The 23,460-nt window shown below is 46.8% G+C and overlaps 2 protein-coding genes across 7 annotated transcripts; one reads left to right on the top strand and one right to left on the bottom strand.

The window, feature by feature from the left end:
* LOC106884761 (hydroxyacylglutathione hydrolase-like protein) lies at positions 1–6,127 on the top strand. 4 transcript variants are annotated; one of them, XR_001411283.1, is made up of 10 exons: positions 1–139; positions 1,134–1,198; positions 1,280–1,397; positions 1,845–1,953; positions 2,119–2,222; positions 2,412–2,513; positions 2,601–2,680; positions 3,083–3,470; positions 5,847–5,890; positions 6,015–6,127. XR_001411283.1 is itself a non-coding variant. In XM_014936314.1 (8 exons), exons 1-8 carry the CDS (start codon positions 35–37, stop codon positions 3,246–3,248), a joined length of 825 nt encoding a protein of 274 aa, XP_014791800.1. In that variant the 5' UTR covers positions 1–34; the 3' UTR covers positions 3,249–5,800. The 4 variants fall into 4 exon arrangements, 2 of the variants coding, with proteins under 2 accessions (XP_014791800.1, XP_014791799.1); XR_001411282.1 differs by lacking the exon at positions 6,015–6,127 and having other exon boundaries at positions 5,847–5,976; XM_014936314.1 differs by lacking the exons at positions 5,847–5,890; positions 6,015–6,127 and having other exon boundaries at positions 1,280–1,373; positions 3,083–5,800.
* NARFL (nuclear prelamin A recognition factor-like) lies at positions 5,972–23,460 on the bottom strand. 3 transcript variants are annotated; one of them, XM_014936300.1, is made up of 11 exons: positions 23,349–23,460; positions 21,597–21,692; positions 17,279–17,422; positions 16,757–16,889; positions 15,818–15,952; positions 15,348–15,466; positions 14,108–14,237; positions 13,891–13,963; positions 9,660–9,797; positions 8,467–8,624; positions 5,972–7,405 (listed from the first exon to the last, which is right to left on the bottom strand). In XM_014936300.1, exons 1-11 carry the CDS (start codon positions 23,412–23,414, stop codon positions 7,167–7,169), a joined length of 1,431 nt encoding a protein of 476 aa, XP_014791786.1. In that variant the 5' UTR covers positions 23,415–23,460; the 3' UTR covers positions 5,972–7,166. The 3 variants fall into 3 exon arrangements, with proteins under 3 accessions (XP_014791786.1, XP_014791788.1, XP_014791787.1); XM_014936302.1 differs by lacking the exon at positions 23,349–23,460 and adding an exon at positions 21,889–22,017; XM_014936301.1 differs by lacking the exons at positions 21,597–21,692; positions 23,349–23,460 and adding exons at positions 18,996–19,091; positions 19,288–19,416.

The following is a 23,460-nucleotide window of genomic DNA, read 5'->3' as shown; positions in this document are numbered from 1 at the left end:
TTCCACCGCCGCGTCGCGCCCTGGTGAAGGGATCATGAAGGTGAAGGTGATTTCTGTCCTGGAGGACAACTACATGTACCTGGTCATCGAGGAGAGCACCCGGGATGCCATCGCGGTGGACGCCGCCGTCCCCAAAAGGGTGAGAGGCGCTTTGCCCCCCTCCTCCCCACCCCCCGGAGCGGTCACAGCACCCCCCCGCGTCCCGGGTGGGCTGTGGGGGTCCCACTCGAGGGATGTGCCCCTGGTGGTGGCCCCACGCGGGGTTGGCTATGGGGTCTCAGCGGGGTGCATCCCACCGGTGTGAGGAGCATCCCACCGGGGGGGGTCGACCCCCGTTCAGCCCCCACGGAGCAGGAGGGGTGTGTGCCCCTGGGCTGCGGGGGGATTGTCACCCCCAGCCCTCCCCATGCCCACGCTGGAAGCCCTGCAGACCCCAGAACAAGTGAGAATAACCCCGAAATGGGCTGAAAAGTCCTGTTTGCCAGGAGGCAGCCCGTGGCCGTGCTGCTGGGGGGCAGGCAGGGGGGGCAGCGCCGGGGTCATCCCTCGCTGCCGTGCCCCCCGTGTCCCCCTGCCCGGTGACCCCTTTGTGTCACCCTCCGGTGCTGCACATGGTGGGAACGCTGTCGCGGTTTTTGAGCGTTTTTTGTTGACACAGACGTTTCCTTCCTCTCTGAGGAACGTAATCAGGAGCAGCCAGAGGGTTTGTCAGTAGCGATGGATTTTAAGTTGGCGTTAAGAGCCTCCTGGCAGCTGAGCCTTGGGGTTGGCAGCCCCACACAGCCCCTCATTGTGGCCGGGATGGGGGGCACGGCCACCATCTCCCCGCTGTGCCGGTGACCCCGTGCACGGCCCGTGCCGCACCCCCGTGCTCACCCTGGCCATAAAATGCCACCGTCCCCGTGGGAGCAGTGTGATCCCTTCCTCCTGGTCCGCTCCGTGCGCCGGGGTCAGCCACGGGGAACCGAGCCTTCATCCCACCCTCATCCTCTCCTTGCTCAGTGGTTGTTTTGGGCTGTTTTCTCTGCCCTGGTCCGCTGGGCCTCCCTCCTGCTGAGCGGTGCCGTAGGGGACACCTCCTGCGCTGGCACCTCTCCCTGAGCTCCCTTCCTTCTGCTCTGGGTCCGTTTCAGTTGCTGGAGATCATCAGGAAGGAGGAGGTGGTGCTCAGAGCGGTCCTCACCACCCACCACCACTGGTAAGTGCTGCTGGTCTAAGCTGGTGGGGTGGCTGTGCCCCGTGTGGGACCGGGTGCCCATTCCCTCCTCTACTGGCCCAGGGACCATGCGAGGGGCAACGAGGAGCTGGCGAGGCTGTGCCCCGGCCTGCGGGTGTACGGTGCCGACGAGAGGATCGGGGCCCTGACCCACAAGGTGACCCACGAGCAGGAGCTGACGGTGCGTGGCTGCAGGAGCACCCCGGGGCTCGGTCCCCACGCAGGGATCCTGCCCCACGGGGGGGCTGTGGCTGGTGCTGGGCCAGTGGGGAGCAGAGCTGGGCGATGGTGTGGTCCCACCATGTTGGGAGCTTAATGGGTTTGGGGCCGTGCTCGGGCTCCCTGTGCCCTGGGAGGGTTGTAGAGGTGGCACCGTGGATTCGGGGTGGGATGGAGCTCTGGGAGGAGAAACCCCATCCCATTCCCAGCCCGTTTGGGGTTGCACTGGGGAACCCAACCCTCTGGCCCTGCTGCTAAATTGGAGCAGACACGTGTAACCTGGGGCTCATCCAAACCAGCACATCCTGAGCCCCGGGCAGGTGATGCTGTCGGGCTTGGGGAGGTCCTACAGGGGGGTCTGGCTGCCCATCAGGGAGCCCAGTGAGGTCCTGACCCTCTCTCCCTGCAGTTTGGGGCCATCCGGGTGAGGTGCCTCTTCACCCCCTGCCACACCTCGGGCCACATGTGCTACTTCATGTGGGAGGACGGCTCTCCAGACGCTCCAGCTCTCTTCTCAGGTACCCCATCCTGCCCGTGGGCACCGGGGACATGGGTGCCTCCTGTCCCCTCCCCAGCTTGATGCTCCCGGGGTGAATCCAGCTCGTGGGGGCTCCCACCCGGCACCCCATCCCTGGGAGCGGGACCAGGGTCCCCTCCGTGTCCAGACCCCTTTATCCCCACAGGTGACACTCTGTTTGTGGGAGGCTGCGGGAAGTTCTACGAGGGGACAGCGGAGCAGATGTACACCAACCTCACCCAAATCCTGGGGGCTTTGCCGAAGGAGACGGTGAGTGGCCCACATTTCAGCCCCCACCCTGGAGAGGGACCCCAAAATTGGGAGGGGTCTCGAGACCGGCACCGCTCGGGAGGCAGCACCCGTCCCCAGGGCTGGGGGTGCAGCAGGACCAGGATGGGTCGGACCCAACTGAGTGGGACCCGGCTGAGTGACGCCGGGTGTTTCCTGCTGGTGTTGCAGAAGGTGTTCTGTGGCCACGAATGCACCGTCCGAAACCTCAAATTCGCCTTAAAAGTGGAACCGGAGAATGAAATAGTGAAGAAGAAACTCGCCTGGGCCAAAGTAAGTGGCTGTGTCCCTGCTGGGGGGTGGGGACAGAGGAGGTGTTGGGTGCTGGCAGGTTTTTGGATGTCTCTGCTTCCTCGGCAGCAGCGGGATGATGAGGACTTGCCCACGGTGCCCTCCACGCTGCAGGAGGAGTTCCTCTACAACCCCTTCCTGCGGGTCACGTAAGCAGCGCCGGTGCCTTGGGGGTGTGAAGGGCTCTGCAGTGGGTCAACCCCGAACCCGGGGTGGGGGGTTGGTTGGTCGGTCCTGTCCCCAAACTCTGCTCCCCTTTTCCCTGCAGCATCACCCTTTCTCCCATAGCTTCACTAGTTGGTGGGAGATCCAAGCCCTGAGGGACAGGGGGGAGCCTGGACACGAGGTCCTGCACTGCCCAGCACGGGGCACCCACAGATGAGCCCCATGTGCCACAGGGCACCCACAGATGAGCCCCATGTGCCCCAGCAGCCGCCTGGCACGAGGATGTGACTCCCGCATTGTCCATCCTGGTGTGCGCTGGGGTCCCAGTGGGGAGGGGTGTCCCCGTCCCGTCCCCTGTGGTCACAGCAGAGCCGGTCTCCTTGCAGGGAGGAGCCCTTGCAGAAGTTCACGGGCAAGACAGACCCGGTGGAGGTGCTGAGGACCCTCCGCACCGAGAAGGATAACTTCAAGAAGCCCAAGGAGCGGCCCAATCCCCAGGCCATGCTCGCGTTCGACTGGGGACTTTTCAGCCCCTTCCTCGAGAAGAAGTGATCATCCATGGTGGTGGCTCCCAAAGCTCAGCGTCCCCATCGTGGCGGGGGCTTCCTCCCAGGGCTGTGTCCGTCTGGCTCTGACTTACTCCCAAAAGACTCAGAGGTTGGGAACTGGTTTCTGCCTTTAACCTGCTCGTCTGAGGCTGCTCTGCTTCGCTCCCTCCAGCGCCGTGCCCGGTTCCCCTGGTCAACAGGAGCTTTGCTGAGCTCAGCCAGGCAGGTAAATCTGCAGGATCCTCCAAAACATGTTGGATGTTTTGGAGAGGACACTCCCAACGTTGGGGTTGGTGGGTGCGGGAGCTGCCGCCCGTCCTGCAACCCTTTTCCTGCGGGAGGGAGCCAAGGCAGAGCCTGGGGAAGGTGGGGATGCTCAGGGGATGGGGGGCTGTACCCCATGGAGCAGCTGGCACCCTGCAGCCCGGCCACACCTGGGGCTGCATCGGGACGAGGAGCAGGGACTTGGATGCACAAGAGGAAGCCGAGAAGAGAATTGGCATTTTCACCGGCGTTGGGCGGTACCTACTTGACTCCAGACCTGGGCTAATAGAAACCCTCATTACAGTGGGGTTCGGGTATTGTTTTTTCCCCTTTTCCCCCTATTTTTAATGGTAGGCCAACACAGAAAAATCACGTAGGGATTTGTAATGCAATTGCTGACTGATGGGAGCCATCCAAACTGCTTACACCACGCAGGCGATGGACGAACGTGTCCCCTCACCTGCTGCCTTTGTAAAATACTTTCAAGGTGTGACAGTTTTCAGGCAGCAAACACCAATGTGCTGTTGGGCATCTATTGCTGCTGCTTTTTTTTTTCTTCCCCTCGATAGAAAACTGGAAAACTTGGCTGAAACTTCCCTTTTTGTTGCCTTTTCTTTAGAAGAGCTGGGGAGCAACTGGGGCTTGTCAGCCTCTTCAGCCTTCAGTTGGTGCAAAACCAGTACTGTATTTTAATTTAAGTCTGAGAAATGTGCAAATCATTTATTGGCAGGTGGTGGGGAAGTGCATTGCAAAACCAGTAAAGTCCTTTTCTTTTTTTTTTGAGAGAACATAGGGCTTGATGGTAGCGCTGTAAAATAGCTGTGAAAATCCCTCCGAAGGGTCTGGGCTTGGGCCGGTTGCTCCATGTGGGACAATCACACGTCTCTGGTTTCTTCTTCACCTCAGGGTGTGTGATTGCCTTGGTGTTGCTGAGTTCTGTGCAGTTCCAGTGAAAACACAGCGCAGCAGAGGGGTTGGGCCCATAATCCTGTCCCGTGTGGTGTCATTTTAAAGCGTCGATTATGAATTTTGTAGCTCCTGACACTGGAATAGAGTTGACTTCAGGATCTTTCACGTGTGGACTGTGAACTGCACCCATTGCCACTGACGCCTGGATTTTGCCTGTTTCTTCCCTTGCTGGGAATAGATTACGATTTTCCTTTTTTTCCCTTTTCTTAGTTATAGTGTTTAGAATTTGTTAGAATTTACTCTCCCCCACAGGGGGGGGGGATAAGAATGAATCCTGCTGCACGAGTTCTCTCGGTACTATTGCCTTGAAGTTACTCAGTTTAAATGTAATGGTACAGTTTGTCCACGTTACCTGGGTGTTCCTCTGGAATTTTATTTACACTGGGAGCAGAGATGCACCCATGTGTGTTTGGGGAGGGTTCCTGAACCAGCAGTGAGTCTGCTCACACTGACAGCAGCTGAAAGGCTGGGAGGACTTCAAGCTGGTTTTGATATCACAGCAAGAACAGACACCCAGGAGTGGCTGTAGGAGCTGAGGTCTCGGGGTGTTCCTAGTGGAGAGCCCTTTGGTGGCTTTAGCAGGGTACATGTTGGTAACCCACCCCCCCAAAGTGGGTTAATTAAATCTACATTTAATTTAGCTTTATTTATTTGTGCGCTTCTGGCCTGATGTGCATGTTGTCAATGGAAACAGAATGGGTTTCTCTTGCACTGATCTTCATGGTCTCAGCACTTCACTTGGCCTGATGTGGTGTCAGCTGCAGTGTCTCTTGCTGTAGATGAAAACGCACAACCCTGTGTGACACACGTCTGTGCAGGGGAAAGGGCAGTGGCTGCAACTACCCACCTCCTTGTAAAACCAAGAGGGTGGGGAGGGGGAAGCTGTGGGAGATTCTTGCCTTATGAACACTGTGAATTCACTAATTGGTCAGCAACACCTGAAAAATGTAAAGCTTTTAATTAAAACCATTTAAAAAAAAAAAGTCTTTTATGCTGTTGGTTTACTTTTAAGGAAGAGTGGAGGAGGCTTTGAGAAGGACAGGGGCAAGTACTGCCAGAGCAGCCGTCACAAGAGGCAGCTCAAGGTCTGAGAGCTTTGCTTGTGACAGCCCTGGGCTCAGGGGGGGGCAGTAACTGGGTGGGAGGTGTCTTTGATGAGGGTCTGGGCAAGGTTTCAGTCTGGGCTGGATGCTGTAACCACCTCCATCTGTGTTTGCTCTGAAGGACAAAGCCATGTGCCAGTTTTGTTTTCAGTTCTCCTCCACTTAACGCTACTTTCTGCACAGTCCTTCCTCCTCCCACAGCGGGAACTGGAAAAAGGAGAAATATTGAATAATAACGGGATTCTTCGGTTTGTGTTCACTCACAGCTACAGCAGTCACAAGGAAAGGTTCCACATCTGCCCGGGTTCAGGTACAGCTGCAAATCCTCCCACTGCTGCCTCCCCCTCCCTGTGCCCGTTGTAACTCCAGAAAAAACGATATTGACATCAAATAGACCAAAAGAAAGTTATTCATTCAGTTGTTTCTCTGAATAGTTCTGAAAATACCCGTATGTGGAAATCCAGACAGCAAGACAAGCACACGTCACCTCCAGTAACAACAGACCCAATCTGTTTCACATCCATCTGTCTCCCAGCAAGGCACGCTGCGTTAAACCAGATGTGTTGTTACTAACCTCTGGATTGTTCTGCTAAACTGCTGCTGGTAACGATGACATCTCACAGCCCCCTTCGATTATCTCGTGTAAAGGAACACCTTTCAGAGACACCAAGGACTTTGCCCTTCCGTGGAAAGGAAGCTGGCAATAAATTCTTACTTGAAACGCTGTAAAAAAATTGCTTTCTCTGAATTTAAGGATATTACCCATCAGTAAGTGGCTGTTGAGGATTAGGTGGATGTGACAATTCTGTGACTCTCTCCACTGCGTATTTAGGGAGAGAAAGAGAGATGTAATTGCCCACAGTTAGAGACAATCGTTGTAATTAAAGGGGAAAAAAAAATAAATCACTCTAGCTTGTTCTTTCGAAGCATTCATTCAATTCACATTTCAGCAGGCAATAAAACAGCCCTGGAGATGATGCTTCTCACGTGATCCCAGGCTGCTGGTACCCACCCCCTCTGACAGGGCAGGGAGGCTGCAGCTGGGCCTCAAGGGCAGCCAGTCAGGGGCAGCGAGATGGAAAAACAGATCCCAAGGTCTAATTAGACCATTTATAACTAAATGAGGATGTCCCGACAGAGACAGCCATAAAACACAGCCCTGTGACATACAGCAAGGCCTGGACCAGTAATACTGTCATGTAGCATAAAGCTCATCTCGCTGAGGCTACAGCAACCCACATCCTTCAGTACCTTAAATCCACCAGTTCTGGCAGGAACAGGGTGGTAAAGGGAGTTCCCATTTAGTCCTTAAAGGCTGTGCAGGGGCTGGGATGCATTATTGCTTTTTTTGACGTGTTTTAAGTAGTGTTTGTTTTTTATTTACATCACTTTGATAATGATAAAGCTGTAGGAATTACTATTGCCTGTCCATATGCACATTACCTTCTGATCCCTAATGAAGAGTCAGAAATTACCAACTCCCAGTGATGGCACAGAACTGTAGCGGTCTTTTGAGAATCTTAAATAATATAATTGAGTTTCAAAGGCACTGAGTGTCTGTCTCTGGGCTTCACAGCGTCAGTCCTTCACCATTTGATGTTAAATCCAGTGTTTGCCTTCTCCACGGCGTGGTACTGTGTGTGCAAAGCTCTGGCAGCCCCCTCTGACCCCGCGCCCCCCAGCCACTGCTCGTACAGCGCGCTCACAGTCCGGTTCTTCTCGGGGATCTCACTCTTAAGGGACTCGTACAACCTCTCCACCTGCTGGAGCTGGTCCTTGCTGGATTCACCATCTGGTTTGATCTGACCACCTCCGTTTAAGCAGCCTGTGTGCAACAAAGCGAGAGAACATCACTGAGTTTAGAAGTTTTATCAGAAACTTTAGCTTGATCAGAAAAAAAACCCCAACCCTCAACTACAGTTCATTTACTCTGCACCTGCAAACAGTTACAGAAACGATAACACTAATGTAATTGTGGTTTACTTCCCAGTTATCTACCCCAGCAGGATGGGCTGCAACCCTGGAGCCTAGTTAATTAACCACTAGCCTGGTTAATTAGTCAGGGCTAATCCAGGCTGCAGGCAGGTGAGCCAGGGCAGGCTGGGAACTGCCTGGAAATAGAGACAAGAAAAAAGCAGGGAGCTCTGGCTCTAAGATCCTGCCTCCAGCAAAGGGCCAGGACACAACCCTGGTGAGAGCAGCCCTAGAGTCTCAGCTAAAGGTAAGATAAACCTCTCTGGGGTATGTTCTGGGTTTGCTGTTGGGGTGGAGGTGGACTACGAGTTGAGTGTGTGGTTGCCCCAAGGGGGTGTCCTGTTGCTGAGCAGCCCCTCGGGGCTGGGTGTCACGTGGACCCCTGGGGGATAGAACAGTTGCTCAGGGCAGCAGCTCAGCATCCCCTCAGGCTGGGTTCAAGCTGCCTGTGCCTCTGATGGCAGAGCTGGAGAGAAGCAGGAAGCAGAAAAAGGAGGGATTACACAAAGAGGAAAAGGGAATAAAACAGGTAGAAACAGACTTTCTCCACCAGCCACAGCAAGCATTCTCTAAAAGCATAACAGTTAGTTTTGGAGGAAGAATATCCTCATGTACCAAAGATTGCAGAAAACCAGGAGGACCTCTTTAAAAGCACTAATTCTGCAAATTTGTGCAATGGAATTTAACTGTAATTACTTAAAACCTGAAGAATTAGTAGCTTCTAGGTAGGAAACATACATACAAACAACTTTGAAATTCTGACACTGCGACTATCGCATCTCAAGAGTCCGAAGGCTTTGCCACAACATTCAGGATGTGAGAAACTGCCTACTGTTCTTATAATTTAGGTGTAGTTTCATCCAGCTTTTTCCATCCATGGACTCTATCAGTACCACCCCCGGGCAGCCTTACCTGAGGGGCAAGCCATGACTTCAACATAGTGATAGGGCGATTTCCCTCGTTTCAGCTTTTGCACCAAGTTCTGTATGTTTCGAAATCCATAGGCCAAAGCAAACTGGAGCAGGACTACTCCATCCCTCTCCAGTGTCACCTCCTGGAAGTCCTTGTTTCTGAGGAACAAAAGCAGCCAAGATGTCTGATCCAAATTAGCTTCTATTTTAAACTTCAAGGAGCCCTATGAGCCCTGTGCTAAAACAAAGCTCTCTGTGAAATCTTATTCAAGAAAGCTGCCCTAGTTCTTTGCCACCCAAACAAAACACATGAAAGAACTGACCCTTTTCCAGTCTTGTTTGAGGACCTGACACCTCAGCTGAGTTTGCTGAAGAACACCTGTGTTGAATAAATCCCCAAAAGCCAAGTAAATGGAGCCTGAACAAAAGTTTCATTGTGAGAGGCCTTCTGAGTTGGCTTTAGCCAACTTATACATTAGTGAGGCCACTGAGGAAAATTTTAAATTGTAGTGGGTCATAAAACCAGGGAGCAAACTCCTACTGAAGGCTTCCAGACTCCTAAAGTTAGTGGAAATCCCTGTTCCTGATAAAAGAATGAGTAATTTGATTTTTATCAAGTATTTCATTTTGAGACTCAGAGGGGATTGTTTCTTCTGCTTCCCACACCAGAGAATCCTAAACATAAGTATTGCTATCAGGGATATAATTCATTACAAATGGTTCTCTAATATCATAACTGGGAAGCTAGAAGGAATCACAGCTGAATGAGCCTCCATGCCCAAACTCAAATGACTCCTTGTCTTTAAAACAGACCCCCAAAGCCCTGACACAACGTTTTCCATTCTCTGATAGCCAGATTCATAACAAATCTACTTTACTGGCCTGATTGCAGGTGAGGAAGCCCAGATCCAGGCGAGCTCTGTCTTCTAAATTACTCTAAAAATTGTCTGCAACTTGATACTGGGAAAATCCATCAGGCCAGCACGAAGTGTGTGGGTGGTGAAGGGGCTCCAAGTCTCAGAGGGGAAGCTGCCTGGAGCGCTGGCTGATTTATTGCTCAGCGACTGTGGGAGTGAGAAGCCAATTCCCATGCCTTCAAGTCAAATGTTTAGTGTTTCAGCCCATCAGCAAGACAACAGCACGGGCAGAATTGCAATAAAAACAGTGCTTTCTGTAGGACTTTAAACTTCTTACTTTAAAGGTTTGTACTGAATTGTATCCACTTGAATTCCAAAGAGCTCCTTGGCTGCGTACTTGTAGATGTGCTCCAAATAGCCCCCAGAGCCACCTCCAGAGTGGCCCGTGAGCTCCTCTTCTGCAGCACAACTGAACCTGGGGGAGAAGAAGAAATAAGCACTTCTAGTGGGAATCTTTGATAAAACAGCCAGCACAAAACACAGAGGTCCAGGGGACTCAAAACCAACAGAAGAAGCCACAAGACCTGTTCCCTTTGAGCTCCCAGCTTTTCCTTTTCTCCTGGGAACCAACTACTTACAGCTTCAGAGCCCAGGAGGTTTAACCCTGTGCTGCCCAGCATCCTTTGGGTCATGCTCAGTGGAAAAACCATCAAATTCCAGAGCAAAACCTGACCCAGGTACTGCCGACTTAATCTTCACGTATCAAAAAGATGTAAAGATGTTTGGGAATGTTTGTGTTACAACAGCAATTACCTGATGTGTATTTTGTTAGCTTTCTGTTTAATATCTCTGCAAACATCCTGGGTTTACACTTAAAAGCAGGAGGAGGGAAATAATAAAGCCTTGGTGGTATGAGTCTGTGCAACCTCTGCTTCTCCTGGAGAACACAGCCTAGCAGAAATCCTGTCTTGGTCAAGAGATATCTCATCAGTGCTAAAGCTTTGCTGCAACATCAACGAAAGCAGAATTCATCCTTGAAAGCTCCAGTTCTGTGTTATGACACATCTTTTGAGAACAGCTACTTTAACTGTGGTTGCTGGGATGTGAGAGGGCACTTCTGGGAGGTATCAGTGGGGTGATCACAATCCCAGAGAGGTGAAATCTGTGTTACTGTGATTTCACGTGCTTAAAGTCAAGTAGCAAAGGTGAACAAACCTAACCATGCCAGGACATTTGCTCCAGACACAGCTGCCCTTAACAGGATCCTGCTTCGAGTTCAACGCGTTTTTGGTGTCGAACAACTACGTTAACATGAGTTCTGTAATTCCAGTTCTGCACAGATAATTGCATCTCACTGACATGCCAAAACACAACCAACTATTCAGAGGTCAAGATGTTTCTTGAGAATAGCTCACCAGATGGAAGCCACAACAATAGCTTTTGTTAGGAGGGAATAACAAGACGAGGGATCTGCTTGGAAGCACTCATCAGGCAGTGACACTTGCATTCTCCTCCTAACAGCTGCAGAAAGGAAAACACTTGAATCCCAGCCAAAGAGTTTCAAGTCAAATCGAAGATGTTGCCTCTTCCAGATAAAATCTTAGGCTTTGGAAGAACTGCAGAAGGCAACACTTTAGCCAGCAATCGCCCTCAGAAACTATTTTTAATTTGATCTTGTTTACAGGAACTGAGCTTCATTAACAAAATGCTTGAGTGTGTCTGGCCTCACGTACCGCTACTCTCTTCAAATGAGGCTGCCAGTAAGCTCCAGTGCTGGCCTGGAGCAAACGGTTAAACCGGCAAAAGTCCCGGGATTTCTGGCACTTGGTCTCGTTCTTGCTGCCAAATGTAATAACCTCTTAATGGGCTTTTCCACGTGCTGAAGGATAAAGCAGAACAACAGCCATTGCGCTGCATCTGTGAACGCTCCAAGTTCCGAGAAATACGTGCTGTTTGTAACCACTCAATTTACTAAGTATGTTAAAGCGAGCACAAGGTTATAGAGGCACTTTTATCACCACAAGCATGAGGCCTGGTGCTCAGAATGTACTCCTAAGAAGTCGGCCAGAGATTTTTATCAAGTAATTAGATATTCAGTTCTATGTTATAACTGACACTTCCATACTGTCATTTCCGAAGGGAGCCCAAACACTTCAGACTATTTTTTTTTTCTCCTCGGTGTCAGTGGTGTAACAAAAAAGCAGGTAGAACAGAAGTACTTGTGGACATGGGCAGCTTTTGAAGTTGTACTTTTGGGACTCAACCATGCAGACGTTTATTTCAGCTGAGAATACTTTTCTCTTTTGATGTGAAAGCAATCTGTGCATATGCTACGTCAGAAAAAGACAATTAATCCTGGAAAAAGCGTGTATAAATAGATCTGTGCTAGTAAAAGTGTTAGGTCAAACCTACACTTACTGATCCACTGAAATGTATTAGAAGGAAACTGAGGGTCTGGGCACGCACGTTGTTTTAAATCTTTTTTTTTTTTAAATTAAGTATCTTTTAAACGAAAGTGATTAGATGGGAACAGTCTCTACCTCCCATTCTCCTTTTCAGAAGCACAGGAGAGACCACTGTTTGTAACAACTGAAACTAAGGTAGGAAACAGGCCTCATGTAAAGACACTTCCCTTCACACCTCTGTCCACACACACTGATCAGACAATTCTCGAGCAAACGCTGCCAATGGCCCCTGGTTGTTCTAGGAAGACTTGAAGCCTACTTAGAAATAAACCAAATTTCAAAATAAGAGAAGTTTGTTGCTAAAAACAGCCCAGTGTCACATTCTACTCATGCTAGATGCTGTATATTTGGCGTATCAAAATGTCTCATAAAAAAACTTACGGTGCCGGAGCGAGATGTACATTTTTGAACCATATGCTTAATTATCTTTTATAATTCTTTGAGGTTGCCAGACATGTAGCCTTTCCGTTTATTAATGTGCAAAGTGCTACAAAGACATCTCTTTAAACTGAAGCAAAGAATGCTTTGGTTTAGCATTCAGTGTGGAACCACCACTGCAAGTCAACTTAGATGAGTAAAATGTGATTTTAATGTTTCCATAGTCACTTAGATCTCTGCGCAGTTGTCACTTAACCAGATGTTACTTTTCAGTTGAAGCAACTAAAGCCTCATCTGGTTTGCACATGTTTTAGATCTTTTCTTTTTTTTTTTAAAATAAAGACTCCTACAGATTAGCTGAGTGACCTTAATATTCCTTATTTATGCTTTAATTCTTGAATCCTTACAGTAGCTCTGATAACTAGGAACAGAGACAAACTGAGCACAGTGCAGTAACAGGCTTTGTTGTAGCAAACTTTTTTATCGATGATTTAGATTGTTTCACTTTTCAAAGTTTGCAGGTAGATTTCTGTGGGATTCCACCAACTACACTGTGAGTAACAGTAATTGAAGTAAACGACTCTCATGCAATTTGTACTTCTCTGAACAATTATTTTGCCATTATACTCTTATTGAGCTAATTGTAGCAATCCTGCTGATTTACAGTGAGAGCTGCTCATCCTTGGACTACTAAAATCTAGTTGTAGATTCTCCAAAACCATATTCTGTAAATTTAGTATTTTAATGCACAATTGTACTGATTTAAGTGACACGAAATCAAATGCAAACAGTCTTGTGTAAAACAGTAGTGGATCTGCGCAGTTGTCACTTACCCAGATGTTACTTTTCAGTTGAAGCAACTAAAGCCTCATCTGGTTTGCACATGTTTTAGATCTTTTCTTTTTAAAATAAAGACTCCTACAGATTAGGTGAGTGACCTATACTTTTCAGTTGAAGCAACTAAAGCCTCATCTGGTTTGCACATGTTTTAGATCTTTTCTTTTTTTTTTTAAAATAAAGACTCCTACAGATTAGCTGAGTGACCTTAATATTCCTTATTTATGCTTTAATTCTTGAATCCTTACAGTAGCTCTGATAACTAGGAACAGAGACAAACTGAGCACAGTGCAGTAACAGGCTTTGTTGTAGCAAACTTTTTTATCGATGATTTAGATTGCAGATTAGGTGAGTGACCTAAATATTCCTTATTTATGCTTTAATTCTTGAATCCTTACAGTAGGTCTGATAACTAGGAACAGAGACAAATTGAGCACAGTGCAATAACAGACTTTGTTTTAGCAAACTCTTTTCTTGCTGATTTAGATTCTTTCACTTTTCAAAGTTTGCAGGTAGATTTTTGTGGGATTCCACCAACTACACTGTAACAGTAATTGAAGTAAACAACTCACATGCAATTTGTACTTCTCTGAACAATTATTTTGCCATTATACTCTTACTGAGCTAATTGTAGCAATCCTTCTGATTTACAGTGAGAGTTGCTAATCCTTGGACTACTAAAATCTAGTTGTAGATTCTCCAAAACCCATATTCTGTAGATTAAGTATTTTAATGCACAATTGTACTGATTTAAGTGACACAAGAAATCAAATGCAAACACACACAGTCTTGTGTAAAACAGTAGTGGAAAGGCAAATTCTGTTGAACTCTATAAATACTGGGCGAGGAAAACCATGACTGAAGATACAAATGAGATTTTGTTCTTACATGGTATCCAAAGGAGCAGGATCTACATCTGATAGAGATACTCCTTCTTCTTCCAACAGCTTTAGCACTTCTCCTGAAAAAAGTACCCAAAGATATAAAAAGTTCTTATTTTGTAGATACCTACGTCCTCAATCAGATACAAAAGGTTATTTAAACTAGCAAACACCTTGCTCTGAGGCTTCCAGAAATTAGCTGGACTCCCTCTGGCTCTGCTCACCTGTGGTGATGACACAGTCCACATCACGAGTTTGGTACTCTTGGTTGAAAAAGTCTGGCCTTGAAGCCTCTAGCTTTTTGTCATAACAGGGCATCACTGTTACGTGGTATATCTGGTCAGGCGTTAGGCGCTGGAAGAAAGACAAAGCTCTGCAGTTGGATTGGCCAATATCAAACCTGTCTGGAAGGAGACATTTTCTATGTACAAATGAAAATGATGAAACTTAATGCTACCACGCCTCTGGAAATATTCCCCACTATTACTGAACATTTATTTGTATTTATATATACAGACATTTATATACACATTAAATTATTTCTCTTATAAAACCCAATTTTAGTTTGTAGCAAGTGTCAGCAGGTCTTTTACAAGTTTCCCCCCAGCTCCTTTTGCTAGTGCAGAGATGATCGACACAAAGTCAGGCAGTGAAGTGAATTCCTAATTATGCAGAGAGAGAATATGCTTCCTCCAAGCTACTAATTCCCAGCCCCTGAGCTGGAGTCAGACAAAAACCTCATGACCATCCAAGAAATAAGCACAGGCCGAGGAAACAAGTCATTGACTCAAGGCCATTGTTTCAGTGTCTTGTGCCAAATATTCTCAGTAGCTGCCAATTTTTGCAGCAAGTATGCAGATGTCAGCATTTACTTAATGCAAGTGTTAAACCACTGCTCATTAATGGACAATAAATCACACCATCAGAAGTGGTGCTTAAGTTTCTGACTGGACAAATCTAGGCTATTAGTATAACTCCAGTCTTTCAAATTTACATTTGGAAAGATTCCAAAGGTTAAAGACCGAGAACAGAACTAAGTCAAAGTGAAACAGAACATTAAGTTGGAAACAAGCAAGTAATTTTTAGACAAGACATGATCTGCACGTATGCACTGACTGAAGTTTTTGTCTTAGGATAATTTATTTTAAGTTGTTCATCAACTTTCAACAACACAAAAATACCATACATGCACAAGACAGGAGCACAAAGACACTGAAAAATAAGTTTTTCTAGCCTTCCCAAGTAACAGGCAGAGGTTTTAAGTAGTCCATGCAGCGTGCACTTAGTGTTACTGCCCTAGTTGCTGACTTCTCATTAGTTAAAATAGAAATGATAAAGTTGCTGGCTTCTACAAGGTAATTTTTACCTTCAAACTCTAATGTGTAACAGGTAGCAAAATAAAAAAATATCAGCTTAGAGCGTTCAGTTTTAGCAGTCTGCCACTAAGCACCTTCAGATCCTCACCTGCTGCTCTGCAAAGTGGCCCTTGACCAAGGAGCCCATGACCTGCTGTGGAGACTTGGTGGTACTGATATAAGGAATGATGAAACTGCCATGGGTTTTCTCTGCATAGCAAATCCAACCTGGTTAAGAGTGTAATTGGCAAATTAAATTAAAAAATAACAAGCAGCCCTTCGCTCTGCCCACCCTCCTCCCAGTCCCAGGCTCAGTACCCATTAATAACCATTTTCAGACTCACTTCATCACATAAAGCAAAGGACGTGCAACACGATTAATTTTAGAGATCATTAGGCAACTGTATTGATCACTACTGCTATTAACACCAACATCTCTTTGTATTGCCAAGAGAGTAATCCTCTAAGTAAATTGATCCATTTAAACTTTTCTGACTAGCTTTTTTTTTTCTTTCTTTTTGTTCTAGTGTACTATTCGTATGCTATTTCCTTATTTCCATAACTAATTTAATGCCATACCTGGGCAGGCAGAAGCCAGCATCGGCAAAGCCTTTTTGTCTTCAGATTGCTTTCGAAAGCGTTTTACAAACTCTCGTTGGCTCTCCAATAGGCTGAAGTTTCTTGAGAAAGTTGTATCGAAAACATAGTGCACACCTAGGCAGTACAGCAGCTGTGTTACAATTCACATGAATGATACAGCAAACTACAAGAAAAAGCCTCTAGTCAAACTGGATTCAAGCTTAGTTATGTCTTATTTACAGGTATCTCTCTTGGAGCATCTCTCTTACAAAGAGAGGCTGAGGGACTTGGGTCTTTTTAGTCTGGAGAAGACACCTATAAATACTGAAAGGGTGGGTATCAAGAACCAGTCTGTTTTCAGTGGTGCCCAGTGACAGGACAAGAGGAAGTGGGCACAAACTTGAACACAAGAAGTTCCACCTAAACACGAGGAGGAACTTCTTTACTTTGAGGGTGGCAGAGCACTGGAACAGGCTGCCCAGGGAAGTGGTGGAGTCTCCATCACTTGCGACGTTTGAAACCCACCTGGACACATTCCTGTGCAACCTGCTCTGGGTGAACCTGCTTTGGCAGGGGGTTGGATTAGATGATCTCCAGAGGTCCCTTCCAACCCCATATCATTCTGTGATTCTGTATCAACCTCTGCAGTTGATATAGATACAGTTGATACAGCAACTTTCTCCCTAGCGCGTCAGCACAGTAAGAAGAGCACAAGTGACAGGAGGACTGCAAACGTAAAACTTAAAGTTCCTTCCATCACTCCAAGTTTATTATGCAACTGAAGTTGCAGACAGTTTGCATTTTAGCTAATGCCAATTATGAAACATTATGTGTCCATGGGGAGGTTAAATCACATCAACCTTGTACGCTCATAGCTGTTACACTTAACGTCTACCTCAGCAGCCCCCTCTGTGATTAACAGAACGCAACACCACTTGCCTAAACTCTTTAAGAATGAGGTCAACTTCTTTGCTGTTTCCAGAACACCCATTTTACATCTCACAGCTAGTGAAGCTCTGGACTGTGGTGAAACAGAAACCACCACCAATTTCTGTTCGTTGGGAGCAGCGGTCTGAAAAAACAAACCAAGCAACAATGTTGTTCAGACAATATTAATATGGCACACGCGGAACTTTCAGCACATTAGAACATCAGAAAGTATCTCCCAGCTTAACTCTGAAGTCAGTAAATGACTACATTAAAGGTCCTTTCCAAACCCACGATTACTTCTAAAAATCAGGAAAGGCACAACAGTCCACTGAGAAAGACTACATTAAAGGTCCTTTCCAAACCTACGATTACTTTCTAAAAATCAGGAAAAGCACAACAGTCCACTGAGAATGTCCTCAAATCCTCCAGATATCCACAAGGAATTTTTACATGCATTGTCTCCATTTCTGCAGATGCATCACACCAATCTATTAAGACTTGCAGCCTACCTGGCCGTGACTCGTCACCTACCTTGTTAAAAGTTAGCATTTTGCAGAGCTCTTCATGGCTTTGTTGAGTGATTAAAACGCTCTCTGCTGATGTGATACAGCCGCTACAAGCTAAACAGTCGTTCAGAGTAATTTTAGCCTTTTCCAGTTTTTGTGCTCCTCCATCCTGTAAAGAAACAGATCAGACTCAGTTCCGATCACAGTGTAGAACTAGGTAGCAGTTTTTCCACCTTCACTATATTTAGTAACAAAGATGTTGCCTTTTTTATGCTCTCCGTTTATCATTAAAAAAACAAGTACTTTTTATTTTTAGTATGATGATGAAGAAGACAAGTATCTTTGAACTTTACTGTTTTTAATAGGATTATTTGGCACACAGATGCAGATATGCCAAGGAACTCCAGGAAAAATTGAGCAAGACCAAGAAGACAACTTTCATCAAATACAGTGGCTTAGGCCACAATTATTTGTGTTATCACACAAATGCGTGGGCTAACATTGCTCCAAAACACTGAAATTATACTACGCCAGAAGCAAACAGGGTCTGTCTTGCTCAGTTTTTCAACTTGTGGGTGGCTGAAGACTGGGACAGTGTGGCTGACATGCTGCAGATGGCAGCTGCTGTTTTAAGCACAAAATTGTAGAGTACAGAGATCCTGAGCTTTTAAGCACCGATCTCCAGCGTGCGTTGAATGTTACCCCGGGGAGAGCATGGAGCTTTGTCACCTCTGGCAGATGCTGCTCACGTTATTGAATTGTTCTGGAGCTGTTTCTTCACAGGAACTTGAATTTCACTCCTTCCAGATTGTGTACCCAGACTACAAGCTAATGTTTTTATTGATACTGAGTGTTCTGCAACCTTTCTGTGTGCAAAACTCGCGTGGACGCCGATGGGAAAACCGTCTGGCAGCGTATCAAAGCCAGTGTGTGGCTCACCACTGGAAGGAAATATTTTTCATAATATTTGACCTGAATAAGTCAGTTTTCCCATGAGACTCTCCTCTTAAATGTCACTTCTCAATAAAGTCAGAAACAGACCAAGCAATTAGGCGCTATTAAATTAAAATTTTAAAATACTAAACCATTCTCCTTTGGAAGTACTGTATCCCCCCTTTTTTAAATCAAAAGATCATCATCTGCCTGAAGTTAAAAGTACCTGTTCTAGATGAATTGCCAGCTTGGTTAGCCAAGAAATGTTAACCTTTTCTGCATAAACAGGAAAATCATTCTGCAAAACTTGACATCAATTTCAGAAGCAGGAGGCTTATGAATTCTGCAGGCTATTTAACAAACCCTTTGAAATATTATTAAAAAAAATCAGAGCAAAATTTAAGAGTATGTAATTGAATCTCTTAGTGAGTGATCACTCTGCTGTATGATACAATGCAATTAAGAAAAGACATTGTTGCAAATAATCTAGGACTTCCTAATACTTAAGTATTAATAGCAAAATAGACTTCCCAGTTTATATGCTCTTATATTGAAAATCATCACTAGTTAATGTCAGTGTTTCAGAGCATAACAGACTGACATAAAATCAGAATTACTGCTTATAAAGCCAGGCAATTAAAGAGTTGGACTTTGGAAAAAAGATACGAGAATGCTGACAAGACTAGCGACGTTTTTCTAATATCTTGGTCCTCTCTGAGGCATTAAATAGCTGTAGACTATTCAAATACTTAACAATACACTCATGTTTTCTGGATATTTTACAGAATAACGATGAAAAATCAACATACCTGATTGATCTGAAAGTAGCTTCCATCTGCTTCAATTCTGATCTTCGCTGCTGCTTTTCCAGGCTTTTTTTCCACTTTTACAGGTTTAATACATTCCTGATAGAGAAGTAAAGCCCAAAAGTGAGGAGATGAGCAACAAAGTATGGATGAGGTAGATATAAAAGAAATTAGAATGATCAAACCCAAACGCTAGTTCTAGAGCGAATGTCGTTTACTCTCCCTTAAAATACGCTCCATTAATTTGCGGCGCCTATAACCATCAAGGGAAAATACAAAAGCAAAAGCTTCTTACCCCTTTTTTACAGAAGGAACACTTTTCCAGCATCATACCAAAACCAGAAGACAATTTTGCTATTCTTTCTGCAGAACAGAAGCTATGTTTTACAGAGCCTTGCAAGGAGCAGAGGTTTGCCTGCACAGTCCTCCTCTCTAAAATCTTACAGCCGATCCTGCGTTCTTCATTGCAAATTTTAACTGATGGAGGCGTGGTCACTAGAGTCAACATGTGGCTAGTGCCAATGAAGTTTCATTTAATGTTGAAAGGACTCTGACGATCTCAAATGGACTGCCTCCAGTTCTCTGTATTGTTCTGTGATGAAGTCTCAAGGGTGCTTTTACATTTTGTGCGATTTTTGTTGTTTAGGCACCTTATGACTCCTTTGTCCTACTTCGGCAGCTAAGATTCTCTTTGCCCTTTACCATCCTCTGCCAACATTTTCAGTTTGTCCCCCTCCTTAAATTAATCCAGCTTTACTACATTTTGCAAAATTTAGAGACTACTGAGAACAAGTCATTATGATTCTTCAGTTCTGCTGAGTAAAACCACGATTTCTACTCGGAACGGAAAAGCAGGTCACATTATTTACGTGAAAACCTCTCTAGGAAACACAAGTGCTGCAAGGAGAGCTAATGGGCTTTGCTATGCCCCACTCCACTGATGTCATTTCGGGACAGTTTTTCTGCTGTACTTGTCAGCAAACAGGTCCAGGATTACTATTTTATACTTTTGCTAATGCTTCAAGACTCCAAAGGGAACTTCTTGACCCATCCTTGCTGCTCACCCCCACCTCTCTGTCACCTGCTCCTCTGCGCTGGCACGAGCCTCTGTGCGGATCAGTAGCCTGGAAGGAAACTTGTTTAGGTTTAAACTTTCTTTTGGGGGTGGTGGTGTAGATTAAGATTTAATAGAGTGTAGATTAAGATTTAATAGAGCTGCTTCCAGATCGGGGTGGGAATGACCGACTGGGCCAAGAGTTTAGGTTTAAACTTTCTTTTGGGGGTGGTGGTGTAGATTAAGATTTAATAGAGTGTAGATTAAGATTTAATAGAGCTGCTTCCAGATCGGGGTGGGAATGACCGACTGGCTGCTGGGCCAAGATTTCTCTCTTCAGCCTCTTACAGAAGGTTACACCGATCAGCGTTGCTGCCCTCCGTTCCCTGTGCACTAGCTGGAGGAGACAGAGAGGACGCCTGAAAGGGCCGGCCTCGGCCCCTTTGCCGCCTCCATCACCCTGCCAGGCCCTGCCCGGGCCGAGAGCCGCCGTCCCGGCCTGGGGCTGTCACCCACCTCCCCTCAGCGCCACCTCCTCCAAGGTTACACCGATCAGCGTTGCTGCCCTCCGTTCCCTGTGCACTAGCTGGAGGAGACAGAGATGATCTTTAAGGTCCCTTCCAACCTAGAAGATTCTGTGATCTCTCTCTCCAGCCGCTTACAGAAGGTTACACCGATCAGCGTTGCTGCCCTCCGTTCCCTGTGCACTAGCTGGAGGAGACAGAGAGGACGCCTGAAAGGGCCGGCCTCGGCCCCTTTGCCGCCTCCATCACCCTGCCAGGCCCTACCCGGGCCGTCCCGGCCTGGGGCTGTCACCCATCTCCCCTCAGCGCCACCTCCTCACCCTCCCCAGGCGGCGCTGGCGGGGCAATTAAAATTTTAAAATACTAAACCATTCTCCTTTGGAAGTACTGTATCCCCCCTTTTTTAAATCAAAAGATCATCATCTGCCTGAAGTTAAAAGTACCTGTTCTAGATGAATTGCCAGCTTGGTTAGCCAAGAAATGTTAACCTTTTCTGCATAAACAGGAAAATCATTCTGCAAAACTTGACATCAATTTCAGAAGCAGGAGGCTTATGAATTCTGCAGGCTATTTAACAAACCCTTTGAAATATTATTAAAAAAAATCAGAGCAAAATTTAAGAGTATGTAATTGAATCTCTTAGTGAGTGATCACTCTGCTGTATGATACAATGCAATTAAGAAAAGACATTGTTGCAAATAATCTAGGACTTCCTAATACTTAAGTATTAATAGCAAAATAGACTTCCCAGTTTATATGCTCTTATATTGAAAATCATCACTAGTTAATGTCAGTGTTTCAGAGCATAACAGACTGACATAAAATCAGAATTACTGCTTATAAAGCCAGGCAATTAAAGAGTTGGACTTTGGAAAAAAGATACGAGAATGCTGACAAGACTAGCGACGTTTTTCTAATATCTTGGTCCTCTCTGAGGCATTAAATAGCTGTAGACTATTCAAATACTTAACAATACACTCATGTTTTCTGGATATTTTACAGAATAACGATGAAAAATCAACATACCTGATTGATCTGAAAGTAGCTTCCATCTGCTTCAATTCTGATCTTCGCTGCTGCTTTTCCAGGCTTTTTTTCCACTTTTACAGGTTTAATACATTCCTGATAGAGAAGTAAAGCCCAAAAGTGAGGAGATGAGCAACAAAGTATGGATGAGGTAGATATAAAAGAAATTAGAATGATCAAACCCAAACGCTAGTTCTAGAGCGAATGTCGTTTACTCTCCCTTAAAATACGCTCCATTAATTTGCGGCGCCTATAACCATCAAGGGAAAATACAAAAGCAAAAGCTTCTTACCCCTTTTTTACAGAAGGAACACTTTTCCAGCATCATACCAAAACCAGAAGACAATTTTGCTATTCTTTCTGCAGAACAGAAGCTATGTTTTACAGAGCCTTGCAAGGAGCAGAGGTTTGCCTGCACAGTCCTCCTCTCTAAAATCTTACAGCCGATCCTGCGTTCTTCATTGCAAATTTTAACTGATGGAGGCGTGGTCACTAGAGTCAACATGTGGCTAGTGCCAATGAAGTTTCATTTAATGTTGAAAGGACTCTGACGATCTCAAATGGACTGCCTCCAGTTCTCTGTATTGTTCTGTGATGAAGTCTCAAGGGTGCTTTTACATTTTGTGCGATTTTTGTTGTTTAGGCACCTTATGACTCCTTTGTCCTACTTCGGCAGCTAAGATTCTCTTTGCCCTTTACCATCCTCTGCCAACATTTTCAGTTTGTCCCCCTCCTTAAATTAATCCAGCTTTACTACATTTTGCAAAATTTAGAGACTACTGAGAACAAGTCATTATGATTCTTCAGTTCTGCTGAGTAAAACCACGATTTCTACTCGGAACGGAAAAGCAGGTCACATTATTTACGTGAAAACCTCTCTAGGAAACACAAGTGCTGCAAGGAGAGCTAATGGGCTTTGCTATGCCCCACTCCACTGATGTCATTTCGGGACAGTTTTTCTGCTGTACTTGTCAGCAAACAGGTCCAGGATTACTATTTTATACTTTTGCTAATGCTTCAAGACTCCAAAGGGAACTTCTTGACCCATCCTTGCTGCTCACCCCCACCTCTCTGTCACCTGCTCCTCTGCGCTGGCACGAGCCTCTGTGCGGATCAGTAGCCTGGAAGGAAACTTGTTTAGGTTTAAACTTTCTTTTGGGGGTGGTGGTGTAGATTAAGATTTAATAGAGTGTAGATTAAGATTTAATAGAGCTGCTTCCAGATCGGGGTGGGAATGACCGACTGGCTGCTGGGCCAAGATTTCTCTCTTCAGCCTCTTACAGAAGGTTACACCGATCAGCGTTGCTGCCCTCCCTTCCCTGCGCACTGGCTGGAGGAGATAGGGAGGACGCCTGAAAGGGCCGGCCTCGGCCCCTTTGCCGCCTCCATCACCCTGCCAGGCCCTGCCCGGGCCGAGAGCCGCCGTCCCGGCCTGGGGCTGTCACCCACCTCCCCTCAGCGCCACCTCCTCCCCCTCCCCAGGCGGCGCTGGCGGGGCCCACCCCGGGGCGGAAGGAGGATGGGGCCGCCCCCCCCTCCGCAGAACCGTGACCTGTCCCCCCTCCCCGACCGCTCCTCGCCACCCCCGGCCCGCACCCACCTGTGAGGGCCCGATAACCCTCCCCAGGCGGCGCTGGCGGGGCCCACCCCGCGGCTCCCGGAGCGGGAGGAGGCTGGGGCCGCCCCCCTCGCAGAACCGTGGCCTGTCCCCCCCTCCTCGACCGCTCCTCGCCACCCCCGGCCCGCACCCACCTGTGAGGGCCCGATATAATCATCCAGGTCCGTCAGCTGCAGCACCCCACTGAAGGGAGACGCCATCGCGGCCGGGCCGCCGCCGAGCGCGGCAACCAGCGGGGGGGGGGCG

This window comes from Calidris pugnax, unplaced genomic scaffold, assembly GCF_001431845.1.
Source record: "Calidris pugnax isolate Ruff unplaced genomic scaffold, ASM143184v1 scaffold17, whole genome shotgun sequence".
In the NCBI taxonomy this organism is placed as follows: domain Eukaryota; kingdom Metazoa; phylum Chordata; class Aves; order Charadriiformes; family Scolopacidae; genus Calidris; species Calidris pugnax.
The sequence above is the reverse complement of the archived record's forward strand: the minus strand, read 5'-3'. Positions and strand labels throughout refer to the sequence as shown.

Bases quoted from the DNA above. Each gene is read 5' to 3' on its own strand.
- NARFL (XM_014936300.1), bottom strand. From the start codon at position 23,414: ATGGCGTCTCCCTTCAGTGGGGTGCTGCAGCTGACGGACCTGGATGAT. The intron at 21,693-23,348 runs GTGGGTGCGGGC...CTTCTCTATCAG, and splicing joins ATTATATCGGGCCCTCACAG to GAATGTATTAAACCTGTAAA. The intron at 15,467-15,817 runs GTATGGCATTAA...ACTCTTAACCAG, and splicing joins GCTGGCTTCTGCCTGCCCAG to GTTGGATTTGCTATGCAGAG.
- LOC106884761 (XM_014936313.1), top strand. From the start codon at position 35: ATGAAGGTGAAGGTGATTTCTGTCCTGGAGGACAACTACATGTACCTG. The intron at 140-1,133 runs GTGAGAGGCGCT...GGTCCGTTTCAG, and splicing joins ACGCCGCCGTCCCCAAAAGG to TTGCTGGAGATCATCAGGAA. The intron at 1,199-1,279 runs GTAAGTGCTGCT...CTACTGGCCCAG, and splicing joins CTCACCACCCACCACCACTG to GGACCATGCGAGGGGCAACG.